At 32.7% G+C, this 20482-nt stretch overlaps 1 protein-coding gene across 1 annotated transcript; it reads right to left on the bottom strand.

Annotated features, from left to right (window-relative positions):
* Window positions 1-18448, bottom strand: LOC128995950 (uncharacterized). The gene is made up of 13 exons (XM_054421020.1): window positions 18382-18448; window positions 17343-17440; window positions 16575-16717; window positions 13505-13584; window positions 12721-12806; window positions 10541-10874; window positions 9856-9989; window positions 8706-8857; window positions 6666-6742; window positions 5954-6045; window positions 4935-5007; window positions 3187-3328; window positions 1-2882 (listed from the first exon to the last, which is right to left on the bottom strand). Exons 1-13 carry the CDS (start codon window positions 18430-18432, stop codon window positions 2701-2703), a joined length of 1644 nt encoding a protein of 547 aa, XP_054276995.1. The 5' UTR covers window positions 18433-18448; the 3' UTR covers window positions 1-2700.
* Window positions 18449-20482: the final 2034 nt, after the last annotated feature.

Here is a 20482-nt window from a genome sequence, read left to right as displayed (position 1 = left end):
ACTAAACCGGTCCGGGATTTTTGGGACAGTCTGTATATTATTCCCCCTATACATATGGAGCATCATTTTTATAAAAATTTTCAAGTTTCAGTTTTGGGTGGAAATATATTGAAGCATTGTTATGTGTCTAATGGCAAAGCTGACAAACTCCCCAATAGATTTGTCACCCTTATGAATCAGCTGAAGACAATTTAAATAATTATAGTTACAGTAACTCATGTTGAGGGTGTGTTTTTGTAAACTATTTGTTTCTTGTTATTTTAAAACAAGTTTAATAACCAAATAAAACCGTCTAATTAATTATAAACAACAGCTCGTCCTCTGGTTTTACAACTTGGTTTTGCACAAATCATAAAATCAACCCTAAATTAAAAGAAAAAAACCTATTGTTGATAAAAGTACCTAACATGAAATACTTAAAATACCTACTTTGTATGGTCATCATTTCATTGAAAAGTATTAAAGTAAATTAAAAAAAAAAACAAGTTCCTTTCAGATTTTCAATATTATGGGAACGGGAAGTATATTTGTACCATTCAAAGTTAAAGCCAAACCTTGGTTGGAAGATAAAACAGGTCGGGGAGTAAGAGGAGCATAAAGCTAGAGTCAGATGAGAGGAAAAAGATCAGAAAAGTAAAACCTTGTAAAACCTAATAAACTAGTTTATGTAAGGTAAAAATTGTATACTTCATCCCTAAGGCACAAAGTGAGCTTAAGTCCAATCACCGAGACAAAGCTAAGTTGAAAAATGTGCTATTGTTGAAAAGACACTTTAGCCACGTTTAAGAACTATATTTGTTAACAGACTGTACCATTTATTAAGCTAATTAATTTTAAATACAAGGATTATGTACATGAATAGCACCCAAGGGTTTTTCTTTATTGGTTAGCTAATAAACAAACTGCTATCTTAACTTAGATGCAAAATGTATTACTCCACCAAAATAAAATACTCAATTCAAACTCAATATATGAGTACAGCAGGTTAATGAACATGGTGGTACAGTAGAGCCACGCTATTCCGACCGTGCCATCGCCTAATCCGTCACAATGTTATGGCACAGCAGTAGTAGTAGTAACTAACACAGCTACCATGATATTTCGTGACCATTTCTCAAAGTCATTTGGGGATCATCACAATCTACTACACTTCTGGAAAACATTTGTTTATCACCCTTGATGATGGACCATCGTTTCCGCAATCACAGGAACATTTATCATCCTCTGCGATCGTGGCAAAATATCATTCATCACCCAAAATCAAGGATATCATCATCGTCTTCAACAATCACGGAAACTCCGTTATTAGAGGAAAATCTGCGATCACAGCAAATTCCTCAATATCTACTGTAGTAAAGGAAACATCATCGTTTCCTGCGATCATGCAAAATATTGAACAACGAGGACATCATGATTGTCTTCCTTGATCACGTGTGATCGACAAATGTCAGTTAAACAATAAATTTGGTCATTTAATATGCTCCTTGGATAATCCAACCTTTTCACTGGTACAACCATGGTCCCAGTCCCGTATTTGACTGATTAGCGGGGTTGTACTGTAGCAAGTCTTATTTTGTATAATGTAAGTTGGTACTTTGACAAAGATTTTTTGAGCCATGTTTGTTTATAATTTTTTTTTCTAAACAACTAAAACATGATTAAGTCCTAACTACTGTACAGCCTAAGAAACAGTAAGTAGTATAAGAAAATGGTTTTACTAACCAACCAAAAGAATAAAGTACAAACTCTCTTTTCAGGCACAAAAAAAAACGTAAATATACAAACAAGTTTGAGCATAACACAGTAAAACAAAATTGATAACTTGTTTTTTACAAACACTACCTAAGTTCACAAGGACCTATTTATTGAGAAACTAGCGGTTGACTGTTTAATAGCATGTTTTAATCACCAAATCATCAAAATAGTATATTTCACCACTAGAACCTAAAGTGACTCGCTTTGACAAGAGCTTAAGTTGAACTAATAAAAAAATGTGCGAGTGTCAAAAATACACATTAGGCCTGTGTGACAAACTATATTTTATGCCATACTGCACCATTCTTTTGGCTAAATAATTCACAAAATGTAACTTTTGTAAGTGGTTTACCTTTATAAATTAGCTCCAAAAATGGTGTCATTCTTGTTTTGAGACCATAGAGAGAAAAAGAAGCAATCGTAGCCTCGCATTGAAAACAGCTGGTTTTGCTGCAGTAGGTTGAAAAAAATAAAAAACTAGTTTTGGGGTATAGTTTAAAAAAATGTAACGATAATAAACAAAGCTAATATACAGGTTGAAAAGTAATTGTGAAACTCCTTACTGCAAAAGTGGAGAGAGCATTAAAAATATGATATTAATTAAAGAAAAAGATAAATCAATCTTTGACAAAATGTTGATAAAAACATAAAACCTAAAAACCTAGGCCCTTGTGCTCTATGTTACACCCTTATACACATATTAAGTTTTAAAATGGATATACAAATATATAAAACCTTTAAACGACATAGTTGTAAACATTTATCACTTGTAACATAGGGCAAGTGCAATATTATCACATAATGTATAATAAACTACAAAATCTGCAGGTTATTACATGAAAAAACACAAGTACAACATTATAACATATTGTATAATAAACTGCAAAATCTGCAGACTGTCAAATACTTACTAAAGTGTATAAAGTGTATTAATCACACAGACAGTTAACTTGCAGGCTGTGTACGTGTTGGTGTAGAGAAGTGCAAGTGTGAGTTGCCGCTGTCGTCTGTGTGGTAGCCCGTGTCTTGACTTGCCGGTTGAGACGAAGAGTCTATATCACTTCCAGTTGCAGCTGTAGAGTTTACCGACTCTCTACGCCTCACTGTCTTCGTTTCATTAGAATTTCCTTTAAAAAGCGTTACGAATAAATTATCAGTTTGCTTAATAACTATAGACAATGTTAAGCAATTTTGTGTGTTGTAGCAAGCTGGAATAAAGTTTGAAAGCGTATAAATAATTGGTTGATCTAATATATAGAGTTCACTTAATAAAAGTTATCATGTACTAGAACGTCAATGATCAGGATTAATTTGGACCACCAACAGCAACACTCTTGTACTAGAAGAGGCTATGCTATTACCCAACATTTAATGTATTGCATTTTTGTAATCATAAGACTTTATCAACATAGGCTAGGACAAATAGTTTACCAATAAAGATGTTATGTAGAGTTTTCTTGCAGGACACCAAACAATGTTTTTTCACGTTGGAAGTAAAGTTGTCGACGACAGGCGACATTTCAGGGGAGGAAAACTCCTGTTGTTTGCCCAAAGGAGTAAAGTGTCTTGCTCTCTGTGAATGAAGAATAATAATTTTAATTTTACAACCAGACTATAAAAAGTAAAGTTTGTAAAATAACACTTTTACCCACAATATCTTTCTAGGGGTATAGCTTAATAACATGTTTGAGGTTAATTGAGAACAAAGCTGTAGCTGATACAGGGTGTGGCAAAAAAACGATCTATTTTATGCAGCCCACTGTTCAGTTCGGCGACAGATCGTAGAGTGTTTGGGGTAGGCTTGTTGGAAAGCCTACACGATGCTATTATCTGTGGTCACACGATACATTCAACCATCCTGACTAACTGTAATTGGATTAACCGTATTGCGGCGCAATGGACACGTTCCAGGAACAATAAGTAAAATTAAATGCAGACAGACACGGCCGTAATTCCCAACACAAGTGAATGTTTTTTTATCAAACTGTAAGCAAATGTTATTGGCAGAGTCTTTTTCTCTGAAGAAGCACAGTAGGATATAAAGAAACCATAAATCACTGTCTCCAGCCACCCACTCAACATCATAGACCCCTCTCCTGTTATCTCCCCTGGTACATTTGTAATAAAATGCTCCACTTGCAGACAAAACTATCTTACAAAACATGAAAGTATAATCAAAAAGAGATGTTTCTTTGTTAAAAAACACAGATGTTACAGATTATTTTGAGGGAAAAGTTTATTGACAGTAGTTTGTTTCTTGTATTTTATTTGATCTTAAAGACTATGCATATTCTTTGTATTTACATGTGTCATTGTGTTCAAATACGTGTGTTATTCTTTGTGACTCCTATCAAATACAATGTTGAGGTGTTTTTATGTCATACAGTGAAACCTTGATAACAAGACCCTTGATAACAAGTGTAATTTTTAAATCCCCTAGAATTTATTTTACCCCTAATCACTTGTTATTGCAAACCTCGATAAGAAATCAACCTTGATAAAAAGTTTTATTTAATAATCCCCATGAGAGTCTTGTTATCAAGGTTCTACTGTATAAATAATATTAACTACCATAGTTTAGTACTGTTATATTTTAATACCACTTCTTCTTTCAATAGTATCCCGGATAATCGGGAGTTGAGTGTATGGTATCATGTGTTTGGTATCTATCACTTAGGTAAACAAAAAGACATAATGGAGCATGCAAGGGCTTTTAGTCCAATTAAGTATTAGTAGAACATGCGAGATAAAGAAGGTAGCATCATTTGGCTACCATTCACTGGAGCTTTGATTATTGTTTGTCCTCAGAGGTGTAAAGATACGAAGACAAAAGAACGTTTTCTATGAATGTTACTACTCCTTAAATCAAAATACAATGTTAAAAATTTCAGGAACTATAACAGACAAGCAGGTGAGAAGACCATTGAAGTTCGCAGCTCATACAGGATAAGGTAATTTTATCTCAAATGTATATTTGACAGGCCCAATATTTTGCCAGGGAACATCTGACAAACAAACTCATCAATACCAAAAGTCATCTTAAATGCTAGAATAAAGCTGGAAGATATATGCAGTCATAGTTCAAACATATAAATATATAAATAAATTACAGTAAATGTTTATTTGATCCGCTTTAGCCCAAGAGAAATAGATTGAAGGGTTGATGTGTCCAAACTTACATTGTCATTGGACAGAGGTGACATCCCAGCTTTCCACGTGTCTTTGGTTAAAGGACTAGAATTCATTTCAAACCTGTAAAATAAGTGTATTAGTTTTAGCGTTTTAGATAATATTGTTTACAAGCCAATAGTATGCATACAGTTGTTTACATCACTAATACATTTTGACTACTGATAGAACTAGATACTCCATCTCCATTGTTATAGTTGTCACAATTTTTTAAATCAAAATGGACATAGTTGAAGTGATCCACTGACAAATGGAACTGATGTAAATTACTTATTTCTGTCATGTATGCAAATTTTTAAACAAGTCTAGGATGACTTATTGTAAGCTATAGGATGCTAAAACAAACATGTATTAGGTTACATCGACTATGTCAGTAGATAACAAAAAAGTAAGGTAGAACTACGATGCACACAACTACGTTCTTTTTCAATAACTTCTTCATCGTACGTGTTATTAAATTACCTGAAAGTACAAAAATATGTCTAATAACACTTGTAATAGTATATACTGTTGACTCACAAGACGGTAAATAAATATAAAAGATAGTAAAGATTCGCCTATTGGGTCTGGTTATGATTGGAGTGACTAATGGATATATTGATCACCACTTGCCATCTTTTATAGCCTATGTATTTACCGTCTTCTGAGTCAACAGTTCTTTTTGAATAAAAAAATTGGCAACAACTGATTGATATACGTGAGATGTCTACTTTAGTAACTTATTTAAAAGTCAATGCTAATACCTAAATGACGATACATCTTCTTTTGTTCAAGGGAAGGCTCTAGGCTATGATTTTGAATTGCAGAATAAAGAGGATAACAGCTAGCATACTTTTGAAGAAGTACAGATTCTCTTCCTCTACTTTTTACAAAGTCCCTCATGGGACAAAGTATTAAAGGACAAAATATTAAATAACAAAGAGTACAAAAACCAGCTACTTACTGTCTAGTGTGGCAAAAATAGATTATTTTATCACAATTTTTAACAAATAAAAAATACATCACTTACCTCACAGGTGACGGAGGTTCATCTTCAGTGTGGAAGAATAATTTGCGTCTAAGATTGCACTGACTTAGGTTGAACTCGTCTGCCTCAAAATACTATAAAATAGAAGATTTTAATCATTTTTTTTTCCACTTGTGGCCTAAAAAGTTGTCAAATGCAAAATTTTACTGAAGAAAATAAAAATAACTTTTATTGTTTTATTACATTTTTGCAGTTAATATGATTAGAGTTAAAATTTTACTACTTCCACAATCATTCACAGCTCCATTTCATAAAACATTAAAAGTGACCTCTAAGAAATTCAAAGCGCACATATTTCTAATATATAAAAAAAATAAACTATTCACACACTTTTAACAAAAGTTCATTTTTTATTAAAAGTGTGTGAATAGTAGTGGCAATACTACGAAGAAACTATAATATATAATACAATTAATTAAAAAAGTTTGTCAAAAAATTATCTTTCAAATAATCTTTTTGCACCTTTTACGATCATGTATAGGCTAAGCAAACTACATTGTGAGTAGGTATTAATACTTTTTGGTATTTTAATCAAGACTCGCTTAGAGGTGCCAAATAATGTGATTGTCTAACTGCTTAAAATGGATTGTTTTTCGCAATCAGTGTTAGCTTGCAAACTTGTATAACAGAGAAACTTATATCTAAATGAATAAGTTTAACGCTAGCCTATAACGTAATTTCAGAATATACATACCTTGAAATATGATCTCAAACTGTCTTCTAATTCTAATGGTAAATTTTCAGGTAACGATAAATTTGTTTGTGTGGCACCTGGAAACAAAAATCAATCACAAATTATTAATCTTGGTTGCAATGATAACTTTAAAATCATAAATTAAACTGTCACAAAGTTGTGTAACTATTTTTAAATAGTTCATAGAAAAAGCGAAAACGAAATCGCCAATTTTTATTTCAGTGTGATCTAGCCCTTCGAGTGTTAAGCGTCGCGTAATCGATGCACAACACACCCGCCATGGTGTTATGCGTCGCTTAAGCGACACACAAACATTGTTTACGGCGAAGGCTCTGGGACTGACTGAATCAGATTGAACTGGATTGAGATTGGTAGGGTTGTTTTCGGCAGATTCTAAGCTTTCTCCTGATGTCTGTTTCTAGATGCTTTTAATTTTAGTTCCAAAAATATTGTAGCAGACAGATGACGTGCGTATTTGTAAACAACTTGGTTAACCTCGCACCGATGACTGATGTGTTTTATTACGTTTATCATTGTTTTAATTTAGTGTTAAAAATAAAAAGTAGTGATATACATGGTGCATTATAAGAAGATTTAAGTGATTTTGAAGGGCTGGTTGATGCCCCTGAAGAAGTATGTAGTGATATTGATGTAAATGATCCGCCAGATTCCTAGATATGGTTAGGCTATGCATTCTTACCTAACGCTAAATGTACGAAATCTGTTTTTCACCCATAACTTATTTATTTGCAAACCTACTTCCTTATCTTACTAATATTATAAATGTGAAAGTTTGTGTGTTTGTTTGTTTGTTTGAAGTTCAATCACGCATAAACCACTGGACGGATTGGGCTGAAATTTGGCATGATGATAGCTTACATTCCCGATTAACATATAGGCATATTCATATCTCAAAAATCCTTTCGGGCTCCGCCCCAGTGGCTCTGTAATTCCCCATGTTAACCTTATAAGTATTCATATTTAAAGGGAATTAAAGAATTTAGTCAGCTGTTTCAACTAAAAAAGTTGGTTCTATGATATGGAAAAGCATTAAAAAGTTATAAGATTTACCAACAGGGTGCAGCACTATATTTTTTTTGCATTTATGAAAACAACTAATTTGAACTAAGCAGCAACAAAAAACTGTGATTCGCAATGAGAACTGTCAAAGTAGGATTGTTTACAGTTATGTTTATGTTTTTCATTTCATGAATAATTTGTGATATTTTGCGAATTGATAATTTATTTTTCTCTATTGTTTGGTGAAATGGTAGAACATTATGGCTATGGTAGATGTGTAATACTATAGAATACTGTAAATTTAAAAAAGCAAATTTTATCAAACTGTGTCCTCCACCCATTGCAATCGCAAAGCTTAAGTATAACTGCAATAAGCATTTTATACTTATATTCCAACCCCGTACGAAGGACGGGGTACTCTGCTAGTATTATTATATTTTTGGAATCCTCATAAAATTTAGAACAAAGTGGCTATTTTTAAATATTTGTAGACCTAAAATTATTATAAATTTATTGAGCGCAAACATACATTTTTTTATTTATTTTATTTATTTTATAATTTTTGAGAAATCTTAACCCCACAAAAATTGTTGAAAATTTTTTTTTTAATGTTTTATATATTACATTAAAGCCCATAGTTTTCCAAACAAAATGATATATAAAACAGTATACTTTAGAGTGTTTTTAAGTTTCTAAGATTTAATAAAACCCAGCGATTGCGCAATAAATGGGCGGACATTAAGACCATTACTATGGACACTAGGAGGGCTAGACAGTTAACTTAACAGACAAGATAACAATGATGATATTTCTCACACTTTTGTCACATCAGAAAATGAGATTTTGGAATCCCTTGACTGTATGTATTGAAGATAATCAAATTATAATTTTGAGCTAAAATGTACCATAACTTGGTTTGGTCTCTTAAAAAGCTATTTTATATCAGCAAAGAGTATTTTTGAGGGTAAACAATAAATCATTTCACTCCAAACAAAACATTGAACAATTTAGCTGACTTACTTGTTTTCAAATTCATTGATTTGTTTACATTAACTTTTCTTGGTGTGGAGGCTGCTGCTCCGGTATGATAGTTATTTTTCAAAATTTCAACAATACTAGTAGATTTAGGTATATCATCAGGACTTAACACAACATGTGTTTCATTAAAATACCTGAAAAGTCAATGAAAATTAAATGAAGCGTCTATAGTCTAATTAACAGGGTTGAGAATTGTAACACTATTGACACACTTTATTACAGAATATAGCTTTGCTGATAAAAAAAACAGTAAAACTAAGATAGCTTTATATAAAAATACAGTACATCCTTTATAGTAATCATACACAGTGCACACTTAACAATGCTTTATGAAATTATGGTAAATTTACACCTAGACCCACGCCAGATATGAATAACAATATTTGTAAAGAGTATTAAAGTTTGGTGATAAGAAGTACACACGAAACACGATTAATTGTTGTGGTTAAATTGTTAACGCCTACAATGAAATAAACCATTTTCTGAACAAGCTATCAATAAATATTCTATTTTATTCTCCATTAGTATAACATTATTAAGACAAATTTTACAACATACTACTGAATACGCACGACCGTCCCATAAGCAAGTTTCTTCTGTACACATAAATAAGGTTAATGACCTGTCGTCAATCAATCCTATAATTCAGAGAATTTGAAAATATTAACGCTTCCGTCAATTTATATCCTGCACAAACATTAATCTTGATAAAAAAATATTGAATCTTTTATGAATGAAAACCATAGCCGTAATTATTTATCACAACACCGAAATGATTTACAACTGCCCATTCATACACGACACTGAAATGATTTACAACTGCCCATTCATACACGACACTGAAATGATTTACAACTGCCCATTCATAGACTTACCTCACTTGAACTCTCCACAATATCTAAGGAAAAAATGTTATAATAAACTGCCAGAAAATATTAACACATTAGCTACCAACTATACTCATCCCTCAAAATACACAGCAAATTACAGAGCAGTGTGACGGTCGGTAGGGAACGTGTTTCATCATTACAATCTTTTTAAAAATACAAAAAAGAAGTTACCTCTGTACCTTACTCCCTGTTTTCCACCTAAAAGTTTTGTATTAAATTTTGGGATACATTTTTCTGAATACCTATCAATTTCTTGTTGAACTCGACTCTCCCTCTCTGGATCCTCGTCGTCTGATGGGATTGAGAAATCTTCGTCAATAGGAACAGGATTAATGGAGGAAATGTCTTCAATGGTCCACCTCAAATCTTCCGAGTCCTAAACAAAACATGAATAAACAGTATCAGCAAACTGATACATACTTCCCCCATTAGCTTTACATTAAAATTTAACACCCTAAACTACTTTTATGAGTAACCAGAGGGTATTATGCTATTAAATTTTATGGAAAAAATCATAAAAGTTTCAATGATTTTTAAACCATAAAATGTAAAATACCACCATAAAATGTGTGTGTGTGTGTGTGTGTGTGCACTTGGGGCTGATTTTGCAACAAATCAGCAAGTATTTGTAAAAAAGGTAAAAGTCTAACTAATTTTACAACACTCTCATACGTCATAGTCTGTTAGCTGTTTAGTGATGAGTGACAATATTTGTACTCCCCATGTTTAGTAAGTGGGACAAATAAAATAATAACGTCAACCAAACTGATTCTAAAAGACAGTGGTTTTAGAATAAAAGATCTAGATATTTTATGATACTTCTAGATAGGCTACAAGTTATAGATATCAATGTTCTACTAACGATACAGGTAGCACTTCAAAATTCATGGGTGGATAATAATTTTAACGAATGAGTTCAATAATTACCTGGCTTGGGCTGACGACATTATCAAAGACATCTGGACTAAAAATTGTCTTGCTGAGTCTGTTTGGCAGGTCCACCTCAAACGGATTGTATAGAACTCTTCCCGTTACAGGAGGCGGCGTCTTGTGTTGAGGAATGAGAGAAAAAGTGTTTGAGAAAGTACGTTTCTCTTCCATACTTTTGTGCCTTGATAATATGTTCCTAGGTAAGACTATATCTTTACTTTTCTCTAGGGCGGAACATATGATTGTTTTAGACCTTAGACTCAGCTTCCTAACCAAGTTCTTGTTTGTGACTGGCGTTTCCTGGGAATCGTTTAGTTTGCTGCACATGTGGCTGAAACAAAACCTACATTTAAGCTATTTGAGTATGTCTGAGTATATGTCTAAATGTAAAAGAAAGGTATTAATATAAGAGAGTTTTAATCTCAATACTCAATATAAGGCCATCATATATCTGTTTTGTGTAATGCCTGGAGTTGTGTTACTAGAAAGAAAATACTTACTTACTTACTCTTACTACCATGGCCATTTGTACCCCAAGTAGTACTTGGCTTCACCAACACACTGCCTCCACCTCGTCCTGTCTCTTGCGGTATCTTCATTGACTTCCATCCTGGACATATCTTTCTTTACTTCAAGCGTTTCTTCGGTCTCCCTCGTGGTCTTCTTCCAAGTGGATCACTTTTCCATATTTTATACAATGTGCTTGTTTCCTCTCTTCTAATGATGTGGCCCGTCCAGCGAAGCCTCAACTTCTTTTAGCCTCTGCGATTATATCAGGGTTCTTAAACAGATCTCTTAGTTCCTGATAATGCTTAATTCTCCATACGTCTCCTTCTATAGTAGGGCCATCGATTTTGCGCAGGACTTTGTTTTCAAAAGTAATTAGTTTTTTATCTGTTTTTTAATCCATAATAACCCAGGTTTCAGAACCATAAAGAAAGACAGGTCTTATGATAGTTTTGTAGATTTTAAGTTTAGTGTAATGAGACAATTATCTTTATGATAATAATTTGTTTAGAGCATACATACTTCTACTGGCTAGGTTTATTCTGTTCTTTATTTCTATGTGTTCCTCACTTTATGAGCTGACAATAACTCCTAAATATTTAAAAGACTCAACTTGTTCATAATATTGTTCTATTACTGTTATTTTCTCCTCCTTCTCTGCTCCCCTTCCAAATCTGACAAGTTTAGTTTTGTTGTCATTTATTTTTAGGCCCACTGCTCTTGTTTCTCTTTTAAGGATTTCAAACATTTCCTGGAGTTCTTCTCTGGTCTCTGCAAGCAGTACTACATCATCTGCAAAGGCGAGCACGCTTATCTTCTTTCCAATTCTAATACCAAATTCTGTATTCCTCAGCTCTTTAAGGGCTCCCTCAAGAGCTATATTGAAGAGTGTAGGTGAAATAAAATCCCCCTGCCTAACTCCTGTTTTTATGTCAAAGGATGGTGAGTAGTCATTTTCTATTTTAACCTTGCTCTTAGAGCCATTAACATATTAGTAGCTAATTTTATTAGTTTATTTGGGATTCCAAAGCTTTCCATTTTATACCAAATCTTTTCCCTATGAATGTAATCATACAGTTTGCTAAAATTGATAAATAGGCCATAGAAAGATTTATGGCACAAGGAAGAAAATATGGCACAAAAACTCCTTCCATCAAGAATGTGTAAGAAAAACTTACAATCCATCTCAATCACTATGTACAAGTTAAAGAACAATTTACTGAGGCAGATTTCCCTTTTAAGAAGAAGCTATAGGCCTATAACAGACGTCATCATAGTAAGACTTCAAATCCAAAGGATTACGTTCATTTAGGATTAAGATTGATCCGAACAATCTGAACCCAATTGTCATTTTTATTAAGGTATTTGAGGATAATTTACTATGATGACTTATTGGCAGGACACACAGTCAATAACACTTTTTAATAAACCATTCTGATTTTCCATTTTAAAAAGTAGGAGACATCTAAGGAAGAGTCGTAAACGAACAGCTATAGATAGTTTACTGCAACAGTATCACCAATTCCAAAATAAGATCATTTTCTCTGAGAAGATAAAGTTTTAATTTGTAAAATTAATAGATGAATTCAACATTTTAGCCTATATGATTTTAAAAATGTACAGCATTGTATAGGAAACATTTAACTATAAGTAACTGATCTGAGTCTTACCTCATTGGAGAACTTAACTCAGATGTGGTATTGAAATAAGACATATTTTTACTGCTTTGAAGGTAATGATTTTCATCTTCTGGCATCTGAAAATTAAGACAAAAATGCATTTGGACACAGGCTTATTTATTGTCGGATATCATTGGAATACCTGTATTTCTCTTGTTATTTTATTAAATTGTTAAAGCTGGAAGAGTATCAATTTAATTACCTAATATTTTTTAAATGTCTGTCCGATTTTGTGAATAAAAATCAACGTTACCACAGAAAACATACTACTATAACCCAGAATGCCAACCGCATGGTAAAAAGCATTAAGTGTTTTGAGAGAGCTTTGCCTGTCAATTCGTAGGCAGCGCCACCAGCGTTGCTATGCTGAGTGCATGGCAACGCTGGTGGCGCTGAAACGGATTGACAGGCAAAGCTCTCTCAAAACATTTAATGCTTTTTACCATGCGGTTGGCATTCTGGGTTATAGTAGTATGTTTTCTGTGACGTTACACAATCAAACTTGCAGACTAAAAATTGTTCACTCTTTTCTGGAAACTTTTGTTGGCTGAAGGTTCAACAGAGGTTCAAAGGTAACCTATAAACCTTCTTCAGCCCTTGGCAAGAGCATGAGATATTCTATATATATCAGGAGTTTGTCGCATTGAGTGTGTGAGAATCGTAATGATCTAGTATAGACCATTATAGAACATGCTTGGAATAAAATCTTTACCATAATACTTCATACCTTAGTGACTATTTTATTTTTCACACTAAAAGACCTGATATATCTTACCTCATTGAAATAGGATTTCAAACTCTCACTTATATCCCCTTGATCTCTAGTGTTTAAAGTGTAATTTGTCTGTGTGAAAGCTGTAAAAGAAAAAAATTGAAATACTTTAATTGTAGCATCTGCAATTTACTAAGCAACTAACTGCAGGTAATTTTGATTCCCAGGCAAAGTTAAGTTGATAAAGGTTGAATATTGTATTATCAAATTGTCTTTAACTTCACACATAACTATGAAATGAAATGAAAAAATATCTTTATTCATATGGTATACAGTCGCATATATTGAATGGTGTCACTAGGCTTAAAACTAAATCAAACTAACCTACAATTCATTGAAACCATAAAGTGTTTTATCAGTTAAGAAATGTTTAAGTTTATTTTTAAATGTGGGAATATTATCAATATTCCTCACCTCAGCTGGGAGTTTGTCCAAAAACCTTTTCCCTGCACAGGTGGTTTTTTTGTTAAAGAGCTCCAAATTATGGACACTGACACCAATTTCATTTCTGTTCCGGGTAAAATAATTATGACTATCACCAAGTTTAGGGACCAAATTAGCATTAGAAAGTTTTTTTGTGTGTAAAATTGTATGAAAAACATAAATACTATACACAGTCATTATTCCCAATTTTGAAAAATATTGACGAGCGGAAGTATCCCATTCTAAATTTAACATAATTCTGATTGCACTTTTTTAATGAAAAAGAATTCTATCCAGGTTTTGCTTAGAGGTACAGCCATAAATACTTATGCCAAAAGATATTGATGATTTGATAAAAGCAAAATAAAGAATATTTAATGTTTCTATTGAGAGCAAAATTTTGACATTCTATTAATAGTAAGGATACCAGAAGTAATTTTGTTGACTACCTGGTCAACATGCTTATTCCATGTAAGATTTTTATCAACAATTAATCCTAAAAACCTTGTTGTGGTGATTTCTTCTTTACAGGCTGTGCAATTTGTTCTCTTTTTCCTGTTGTAAAAACAATAAAATTACTTTTGCTTAAATTTAACAAGTCAAGAGCTGATGAGAATTTAAAAAAGTATTTAGTATATTTAAAGTATCAGAACAGTGATTTTCTAAATTTGATAAAGATGAATTGCTGATTTTAAAAGTAACATCATCAGCATACAGGCAGTTATTACTACTGTGTAAACTAGTTGAAAATGGAATTGACAGATCCCTAATATAAATGAGAAATAAGATCGGTCCTAAAATAGACCCTTGGGGTACCCTATGGTGAATCTCTGTAAGAGGAGAAGATCTTGAGATTACCCTGTTATTTGTCAAATTTTTAATTTCAACGTATTGATATCTATTAGACATGTACAATCTAAACCATTCAAACGAAATGCAATCAATGCCCAGACTTCTGATTTTATCTAAAAAAATTGTATGTGACACACTGTCAAAAGCCTTAGTTAAGTCTAAAAATATGCCAACTGTTGTTTCACCTTTGTCAAGAGAGTTTATTACTGATTCTATTGCTGCAGTTGTAACTGATCTTCCTGATCTGAAGCCATGCTGATTATTATCATGTAAAGAAAACGTTTCCAGATAATTCGTCAGTTGTATGTGAACTGCTTTCTCATATATTTTTGAAATGGTAGGTAAGAGCGAAAGAGGACGGTAATTGGTTATTTTTTAGAATCATTGTTTTTATAAAGAGGAATAACTTGCGCAATTTTTAATTTAGAAGGAAATAATCCAATAACAAAAGATGAGTTAATTAAATGCACAAGAGGTTTCACTAACTGATAGTAAGCATGCTTTAATATTGTCATGGGTATCTCATCAAAACCAGTTGAAAGTTTGTTATCAAAGGAACTGATAATTTTTAAAACTGCACTATCTGTGACTGGTTTTAACCTAAATTTAGTTTGGGAGGCTTGTTGAATTGGCTTGTTGACAAGTGTGTTGCTATTTTGAGCCAGGTGAGGAAGTATTGATGAGGTTACATAGTTGTTAAAAAAAATCATTAAATATTGAGCTAATATCTCCAGGATCAGTAAACAATGTATGATTAAAATCTATTTCAATATTACTAAATGCTGGTTTCTTGTTGGAGACCTCATTATTAAGGATTTTCCAGGTAGTTTTACATACATTACTAGATTGCTTAACCTTAGTCTCAAAATGATTCTTTTTAGTAGCAATGACTTTTTTTTCTAAAAGCCTTATTCAGACTTTTGGCTTTATCAAATAAAATTTTATTTTTTGTGTTACGCCATTTTACTCATGTTTACAATTTAAGATTTCTTATTCTTCAAATCTTCTTTCTGATTTAACATAGAATGGAGCTACTGAAATAGAGTGCAGAGGCGTAGTCCCACACAAAACAATTTTGAAATATGATTTAAAAAATAGTAAGTGTTCTTGGACATTAACAAAGCGTGTCTTGCTACTCTTAACTCCTTCAGGACAGGCGAATATTTGTATACGAGGGTTTTCCGTTATCCGGCCTCTATTGAGCTTGTCGCTAAGCTTGCTTAAATTTGAAACAAGTGCGGTGTTTTATTCTTTATCTACTAAAGTTCTAGCAGAGTTTCAACTTTAATGGGACGTGTCTATTCATAGTAGCCAAAAATGATGCAAAGGAAATTTGATGCTTCCGCCGAGTATGAACCGGGTTTTGTATTAGGTTTTTGTAGGAATCAATTGAAATCCGTTATCATTAATTGAAAGAAAGAGTTTAGACGTAAAAATATGAAACAGTGGCTTAGTTGGTTCGTAGGAGGCTGTGCACATTTTGAAAACAATACGTCATTGAGTGATTCATATTGAGGATACAGTAATTTTCTAGCTATCAACATGTTTAAGAATTTGAGGATTTGTCCATAACTCGCCATTGGTCAAGTTGCGTCCAGTTCCACGAGTAGTAGCGTGAATATGTGCTGCCTAACATAAAGTCGCTTTAAGTCAAGTTAAAACAAGTCACTTTTCCAGATAGGCTAAATAAAAATTAAGTTATCGACTGAAAGAAAAGTATAAGTGTAAATCTATAGACAAAGAGAAATTAATTACTTAAAACTTTGCAACTTTCAATGCCAAAAATGTAGAAACTGACCATTCTTAGTAAGTTTGCTGATGATACTAAAGTTCTCTTGGTTGGGTGTTGAAGATACTGCTCTAACAGAAAACTTCATTACTTGAGGTGTGGAATGCTTTTGTTGAATAATGCTTGCCTCCATGCTATCACAGCTGTCCGAACTAAACAAAAAAAGATAAATTTATATTAATTAATAATCATACAATCAAATGTACAGATTTATTAAGATAAAAAACAGTTTGTCAAAATATTGTTAAGGATCGATAATTATTTGTAAACTCCAATAACCTTGATAAAATGTTTATTGAATAATAGTATAATTTATAAAAAAGTACCTTTTGCCTCACACAGGAACACCATTTCAAGCCCGAGCCTCGGACGGGAATAATGGAGAGAGTGCCAAAAAATCACCTTTAAGTACACGTTATCAAAGATAATTTCATCATAATGGCCAAATATTACAGTGATCATATAAAATAACAGATCTCGTTCAAATTAAAACAATATTTTTTCTCAGTTAAAATTTGTTTGATATAACTTAAAAGAGTAAAAGCAAATGGGTACGGTATAGTACACTTTTGTTAAAACTTATACAATTGAAGTTCAAGGTTTTGACTATTGTATCAGGATGTTTATTTAATATGGTATTCTACTGAAAAACAACCAGAACAACATCAACTGAACCCACATATTTTTCTAATTTCTGCAGATTTTTTTAAACCAAAAATAATTATGGTTTTTGGTTTTATAAGGAACATTTTAATCACTATTACAAGGCCGTCTTACCTAAAGGATTCCATGTCTTCATCTGCTTCTTCACTCTGGCATGAAACATCTTGTTTTACTGGAGACTTTTCCCAAATATTTTGTGAAAGACAATCATCCTAAAATCATTTTAACAAAGAACAACTAGAAATTGAGGATATTAAAAGATCTATTTGTCGCTGTGTATTTTACATAGCCTACCAGAGAAATTTTATAGAACAGTATTTAGACCAGTGCCGGGAGGCCTCTGTAGGTGTGCCACGAAATTTTAAGTAGTTAAACAATTTTTGATAAAGAAATAAACTTTTAATGAGCAAACGTCGAGCACAAATTTCCCACTAGAACTCAAAATAGGGTTTATTAATTTCTCACTCATTATTGGTAAATTCATACAAAATTTTAATGAAGCTCAATGTTTTATTATTATTTAAAACTTTCCACTTAATAAACACTAAATAATGTACACATGTTAGATAACAAATGTGAGTTTTATATTTTTTACCTTATATAGGCTATATATATATATATATATATTTACTAGTAAAAAATAGGTTTTACGGAGTAAGATGTAATTGAAAAAAGGTATTTTTTATGCACTTACTAAATGTAATTTTAACCAACGATATTTTGTAGACAAGTGTGCCGTGACTACAAACTTGTTCTAGTTAGTGTGCCCTGAACGGAAAAAGGTTGGGAAACACTGATTTAGACTATGAACAAATAGGCTAACATAGGGCTAAAGTTATAGATAAGTTAAATAATCATCTGAATTGCTAAACACCAAATAGAAACGTTTTCACCTTCAGTACTAGTTCATCCCAGTAAATTAAACATAGGCAGAAAAATGTAAGCAATTTGATTTTGGATACAAAGTTAAAATAAAATATTTTAAAATGGTTATATTTTATATTTAGTAACATAATTTTAACCCTTGGATTTGGTTGATCAAGAAAAAAGACCTTGCATCTTGTATCTCAACAAAATAAATAGGTACCGGTAACTATGAAAGTTAATATAAAAGAGTAAACACAAATAAAATAGGCTAATCATATATTTTTACCTCAGCTCCTATTAATGATGAAGTTTCACAAATTCTAGTGGAAGAAAGCATTTGAGATCCATTCAGTCTTTTGATTTCCTTACTTTCAAAACAGTCTTTGGTCTCTTTGTGCAAACTTGCTGAGATCAATACTTTTGTTCTAAGGCTTTTCCTTGCAAATGAAAGCTCATCGTGACGAACTGGCGTATTTTGTTGGCGTGAAGACTCTGCCATCTTGACTGGAAAACACAAACAATCAATATTAGTTTCACCTTGTTCATTGATTGACGGTAACTTATTAACTAACAACTGGTTAACTATAAGTCAGACGGTAGCGTCTCGGACTTTGGGCCCAAGGCAGCAATGTCGTGGGTTCGGATACTGGTCACTGGCAAAACATTTTATCAGTACAGATCACCTGTGTACTGTACCAGCTCACTCCTTACTTTGCTGTATACGATCCACGCACGGGCGGTTAGTCAATGTGGACGGGCAAATGCAAGGTTAAAAGAGGCCGCCAACCTCTTAAAAAAAAAAAAAACTTAATAGGCCTAGGCCTAGTAAAAAAAATTGAGGGACAGAAAAGGAAGCAAATTAAGTATTTAGGTTATGTAGATTTCAATTCAAATTGAAAATTAACGAACTAGAACAATAATATATTGGAAAGGGCGCAGTAAGTTAGATAACTTAGTAGGTAGGCTTATTATTGTGATGATTTCTAATATCCTTGATTATACTATAATCAGCTGACCTGGTTACTATGCAATTAAACTTGTTTATTTGTTGTTATGCTATTTTGTTAATAGGCCTAATTATGTTGGTTTTGCTAAAATAAATTGTTGAACATAATGAAAGTTTTAAGCCTTTTTCAAGTGCTTGATGTAAATCAAAGGGACAATTGGGCCTTTCAGTAACAGAGGCATTGACTCTTGAGAATGCATCTGCTACTAGGGCCTACATTTTTATTTCCTGTATGATAAACGATATAAAAACTGTACCGGTAAATGTAAACTAAAATAAATCAAATGGAGAAAATATTAGCCCTTTCAGTGCTATGAAACAATATATCGTTGTTTTAAAAAAACCCTAAGGGATATAGAGAGGAAGGTTATTTAAAAAAAATAGCAAAACGGCCATTGGTGACCTGCATGTTCAAAGGATACACTACCAACCACTTAGCTAAAAGATTCGCCCAATCCGATGATTTCGAGGTGTATGTCTAAACCAAGGATTATGAACACCTCACTATGCCCCAGTGGTTGTAGTATATCGCTACAAACACACAGGTCACCAATTATTTGCCACACAGGACGGGATTCGAACCCGAGCAGACGAATGCCACTGGCCAAGTGACACACGCCCTAGCCTTCTCGGCTATCTGTGCTTGAAGACTGGGGAGTCAAAACCCGGTATTTAAGCTGTCGCCACCGATTGCGAACAGAAGGCGCTGCAGATGGTTGTTCAATGTGTTACTAGTTAGCAGCACCAGCTAGTCACGGACTATTTAGATGCAATCTTTTAGTTTTAGTAGTAGTAAATGTGTTCCTGAGACTTTGCTGCAAAACATTAGTTTCCCTAAAATTGCTATATTACAATAACCTCGTCCAACTAAATCCGGGTTAAATTCAATATTACATTGTAAACTATATGTCTTTTGATTTTGTGAGATTTCGGTTTCAAATAATGCTATCAGAACATAAAAATTTATAGGAAAACCAGGAAAATTACAACAAAAACTAAGTTTTATTGATGTTTACTACAAATACCGTACCGGGATTTATCTTTCTTAGGCCTATATATTTTCTTATTGTGTTATTATTCAAAATTAGCCTAATTAATAAAATAGTGACAACATGACAGTTAAAATTCAACAACGTGTAATGGAATTAAAAGGCAAACAAAAAAGTCTTACAAAATATGAATTATTGGCCTAGCACTGAAAGGGTTAAAACCCCAACTTCTAGGTGTCAACCCAAATTCTCTAACAGCAAAAAAAAAAGAAATTTTTCACTGGATTAAAACTTTCCTTTTACATTGCTAGTTTCAAATGAAGATGTTTTAAAAGTTTTACTTTTCATTGAAATTGCGACCATACAAAGTACCGGTAGGTATTTTAAGCCAA

The sequence above is a fragment of the Macrosteles quadrilineatus genome, unplaced genomic scaffold (assembly GCF_028750875.1).
Source record: "Macrosteles quadrilineatus isolate MER2022 unplaced genomic scaffold, UCM_ALF_1.0 Scaffold_5__1_contigs__length_97177068, whole genome shotgun sequence".
Taxonomy (NCBI): domain Eukaryota; kingdom Metazoa; phylum Arthropoda; class Insecta; order Hemiptera; family Cicadellidae; genus Macrosteles; species Macrosteles quadrilineatus.
Note: the sequence above shows the minus strand (reverse complement) of the source record. Positions and strands in the feature narration are given on the sequence as shown.

Coding starts and splice junctions, on each gene's coding strand:
- LOC128995950 (XM_054421020.1), bottom strand. CDS start 18,432: ATGCTTTCTTCCACTAGAATTTGTGAAACTTCATCATTAATAGGAGCT. Junction 16,718..17,342: donor GAAGACATGGAATCCTTTAG/GTAAGACGGCCT, acceptor TTTTTTGTTTAG/TTCGGACAGCTGTGATAGCA. Junction 10,875..12,720: donor GAGTTAAGTTCTCCAATGAG/GTAAGACTCAGA, acceptor GTTTTGTTTCAG/CCACATGTGCAGCAAACTAA.